Source organism: Phaseolus vulgaris, chromosome 8 (assembly GCF_051622355.1).
Source record: "Phaseolus vulgaris cultivar YP4 chromosome 8, ASM5162235v1, whole genome shotgun sequence".
Classification (NCBI taxonomy): domain Eukaryota; kingdom Viridiplantae; phylum Streptophyta; class Magnoliopsida; order Fabales; family Fabaceae; genus Phaseolus; species Phaseolus vulgaris.
Genome location: NC_143505.1, coordinates 5,576,408 through 5,581,151, shown reverse-complemented (window position 1 = coordinate 5,581,151; position 4,744 = coordinate 5,576,408). Strand labels below are relative to the sequence as shown.

General features: G+C 30.1%; 1 protein-coding gene across 1 annotated transcript; it reads right to left on the bottom strand.

The window, feature by feature from the left end:
* Nucleotides 1-2,915: 2,915 nt before the first annotated feature.
* On the bottom strand, nt 2,916-3,858 carry LOC137827014 (brassinosteroid-responsive RING protein 1). Its single transcript, XM_068633203.1, has one exon. The coding sequence runs from the start codon at nt 3,590-3,592 to the stop codon at nt 3,077-3,079; it is 516 nt and encodes a 171-aa protein (XP_068489304.1). The 5' UTR covers nt 3,593-3,858; the 3' UTR covers nt 2,916-3,076.
* Between the last annotated feature and the right edge of the window lie 886 nt (nt 3,859-4,744).

Here is a 4,744-nt window from a genome sequence, read left to right as displayed (position 1 = left end):
AATCACCATACTAGAATAGTTATTTGGTGTAGACATGAACAAATTGCATTGTAGCTCTTTCTAATAGAGTTTTAATTCATATAAATGAATGTGTTGTTCAAGAATCATACAAAACTTTTAATGTAAAACTTATAACAAAACACACTAAAGGAAAAGACTTAACCTGCTACTTTAAGGTTTCATCTACATTATTTTAGATGAAGTAGTGATGAACATAATTTCATTTATACTTTAAAGCTTTAATTATGTATTCTTTGTAATATAATCATGAATAATTTTATAATTGTTCATTGTTTTAAGTTGAAATTCATCTAATTGAATTTATTTTGATCTTAATTATTATTTATGTTAATTTTGTATTTTAAGACGGTCTAATATTTTTTAGAATAAATTATCTAATATCTCACAAATGGTCTAATATTTATCTCTGAAATTAATTATAAACAAATATCTCTCTCGCAGTGGTCTTGAGTTTAATTATAAACAACAACATATTTGAAAGAAAAACGAGAATAATATCTAAATCTAATTGGAAAAGCATATATCTACTTAATAATTCAAATCTGGGAAAGAAAATATTTAATAATTATAAAATAATATCCTAAGGTGGATTCTGATTTGAAATTTGTGCAAACCTTAGCATGTGTTTCAATGTGTTTTGTCATGTTTTTACACGTGTTTATTATGCATAACACACTTTAAATTTTTCTTTTCTTTTTTTTTTCTTATGCATGAATGTAATTCATTGATCTTTTGATTTTGACTATATTGTCCATTGAATTTAGTAGTTTTATACTTCATAAACTCATGAAGATCATCAGTTTTTATCAAGGTTATCAGTTTGATGGTAGAGTCGTTTGAACCATCCATCTTCCTAGATGTCTCCAATTAATATAATATAGTTTGATGTTGTTGTGTCATGCTACCATTTTATTATTAGTTGTATTTTATATATTTTAATAATATTCATAAATTCAAAACACTTTCTAATATTAAAAATGATTTTTAATATTTTAAATTTATATTTGTTTTTAAAATTATTAAAAAAAATTATTAGATATAATTAATCGAATTTATATATTATTTATATTAAATTTATGCCCGGAGAAATAAAGATTGGTTTATTAGGAGAAAAAGTTATAGTAAAGTATGAAAAATTAATTTGGCATTAATTTAAGACATTCGAACTCAATATGAAAAAGTAATAATCGTAATTAATAAAAATGGCTTTAGTGGTTGGAACAGTTTTTGGAAGACCAATCATTAGTTTCTGTTTGGGGCACCACTATCATACCACTCATTCATTCCTTTTCTAATTTTTCAACTTAGCATACGACAAATTTTAAGTTGTTAATAAGGATAATGTTAATTAACATTTTATATATATAACTATTTTCTCTCACTTTTTTACATCTTTTTTTTTATTTCTTTGCTTCTCTTTCAATGATAGCAAATATTAAAATAGGATGTAAATTTATTTATTTTTCTCAAAATTCTGTAAATATATATACATTATCATATCTCTATGCAACTTTTTCATTATTTTTTTATACTAGTACATTATTGAAAATCATATAAAAAATTGCTCTTAATCAATTATTCACATGTTTTTAATGCTAACAATACATAGTTATTAAAAATTTATTAAGATGCCCACTTTTAATGTAAAAATGATTTGTTAATTATTTTTATTATCATTGCTAAAAGGATATATTATCTTGTTATCTTGAACTACAATACAAGGAAATCTGGTCCCCCAAAACCTTCTTGCTCCCATGTTCATAAACAAAACCACTGCAACAATAATCGACAAGACAATTAAGTCAACAATTAACTACAATTTTTTCGTTTTCAAGTAAACATAAAATAATATTTACAGATCTTTTCCTTTTCACACTTATATATATTAATATTCAAATTTCTAAGCCTCCAATTAGGAAGAACTCTTCTTTTATCGAATATCACAAGAGGTGTTTGTTAAAATATTTTAAAAAAATATAATTATTCATAAATTAAAATTAGTGTATATAGGATTTTTTTTCTTGATAACTTAATAAATCAATAGCAATTTTCGAAAATTGTAAAATAATCTATTGTAAGATTCATTTCAACGGTCTAGGAGCGTTTGTCAGTGAAATCCACCGTGTCACGTCACGTTTTGGAAACAAATAATTTTCAGTACCAGATCTAAATTATAATATATAATAAATAATATATTTATTTATCTTCATAATAATCACTTTTGAGAATTATAAAATTACTCTTACGATTAATCACTTATTATAAATTAATGTTATTAATAAATCTTAAAAGTTATGACATCTTTCTGTCTAATAAATTAATCTTATAAAACCTTTTGAATTTAGTTTTCTACACTGTCAAAATTAGTTTTATGCATCATACTATCTAATAAACCAATTAATGAACTTAAAGGCTTTTTACTTATATTTTATTTCTATTTTTTCTTGTGTGTTGAAATTGAAAATAAGCTAAAAATTATGTAACTAAAAATATGAAGCAGAAAAAGAAACTAGAACTTAACTAACCCTTAATGTAAAAATAATATAGAAAAATATAAAAATATAATACGTTGTCTCAAATTTAACATATATAGTACATAATTATAATTCAAATATTGGATAATAAAAATGATTAGAAGTGTTATAATTAATGCAATTAAGCTGGTTTTGACTCTGTTCTACTGAGACTGTTTCTATTATTGATTTTGTGAACTTAAATTTAGTAAAAGTTAATCATTTTTATGAGTCTGATTTCTAGATCAAAGAGAGGATCAACAAAATTAGTAATTTTGATAAATTTTAGTCTAAGGAAATAATATAGAATTGAGTTTTAAAAAATTAGAAAAAACAATGATAAAGAAAAGTGGGTGATAAGAAGGTGGGAAAATAGAAAAATCAATCCAAAATTTTTTCAATTTTTATTGATACATGTAATTTGTTGTTTAATTAGGTATGTACATTTCACTACACTAGTCCCAGAATATAGGAAAAAAAGATATATGTAACGATAAATATATAAATAAAAAAGGTAAAAAATAAAAAAAGGGAGAAAGAAATCAGAGGGAAGGAGTGTAATCGTCTTGGTAAAACTGCGAAACACCAGAAGCTGCCCATAGTCGTTGGTTATACTCCTCCACCTTGTGCTCGGGGACGAACGGTGTCCTACACAGAGGACACGTCTTCTGATCGTGATCGATCCAACGGTCCACGCACGCGCGGTGGAACATGTGTTTGCAGTTCGCCATGCACCTGATCTCCTCCTCCGCGCAGAACTCGCTCAGGCACACCGCGCATCCAGTCGGCGATGGAAGGGATTCGCCGGCGCCGTCGAGGTCACGGAACGCTGCCACGGGGAGAAACTCGCGGATGAGGACTGCTGAGAGAGTGGGAGCGCGCTGCGGCGGGGACTCCGGCGGCCAGGCGAGCGCGGCGGCGTCGGTGTCGAGGAGGTCGGAGAGGCGGAGGAGGCGGAAGAGCGCGGCGACGAGCGAGCGGAGCCACGCGAGGAGCGAGAGCGCGTTGAGGAAGAGCTTGGGGACCAGCACTTCCGGATACCCTACCGGAAATCCCATCGGCGCGTGGGGGATACGCGCTGTTTGTCTAGGAGAGAGAAAGTGGAGGAGTTTGTGCGGTTGGAGAGAGAAAGTGGGAAGGGTGTTGTGGAAATGCGAGTGAGTGAGTGAGGGAGTGGGGCTTATATATTGGGGGTTATGGGAGATGATAAAGTGACTGGCTGTGACGTAGGGTAAGGGGAAAGACGAATGGGAGATGGCGTAGGTTAAAGGATGGTTGGTGAAAGATGTGTGTACTTGAGAATATGGGAAATCTAGTACGCTCCTTGTTTGGTAAATGAATCTATTCTAATACACTTTTTATTTCCATAACCATTCTTATTTTAACTTCATTATCACACTTTTTCCCTCTCCAATTTCACCTTCAACTTCAAAAATATAATATTTTTTATATAATTATTAAAATTATATTGTACGTCATGATGTGCCTGATTGTGTAACTAAATTGGTTGCTTATCGATATACTTAGAAAATCTCGAATAATCGATATTGAATGAGAAATATTGGAGATCCCACATCGACTAGAGATTAGAGTCTTTCATTGTATATAAGTGGGTGCAAACCTCAACCTTATGAGCCGACTTTATAGGGTTGAGTTAGGCTTAAAGTCCAAAATATATAGTCTCACGCACGAGTTGGCAGTCGTTGGCAGTCTCGACGTGAAAAAAGACAAATTACACGGTAATTAAAAGTTTTCACAAACAAATTAACTATATTAAATAGGTATGAGATCGTCAGCACTCTTATGCAATCTATATAATTCAAAATTAAATTAAATTAAATTAATACATGTTAATGTTATTGCGTATTAGGTGATTTGCATTTGGAATAAGTGCTTAATTATTATGTTTTCACCGCAAAATCTAATCATGTGAGAAGAAGATCCAATTTAAAATAGGAGTTACATTTGGTTTTCAACGATCTTGATTCCATTTTCCATATTTCATAATGATGGGTATGGATGAGAATGGAAATGGTTGGTTAGTTTTTGTTTTATCTTAATAAACTAAAGTGGTTTTCTTTCGTAGAAGCTGTGCGTTTCTAGAATATTGCACAACTCTCACATGCTTCAATAGTGAACGAAAGAGTGTGGAACTATGAGGCACCTAATCATCATCGTCTTCTTCTTCTTCCCATTAAAAAAAAAACATA

Coding starts and splice junctions, on each gene's coding strand:
- LOC137827014 (XM_068633203.1), bottom strand. CDS start 3,592: ATGGGATTTCCGGTAGGGTATCCGGAAGTGCTGGTCCCCAAGCTCTTC.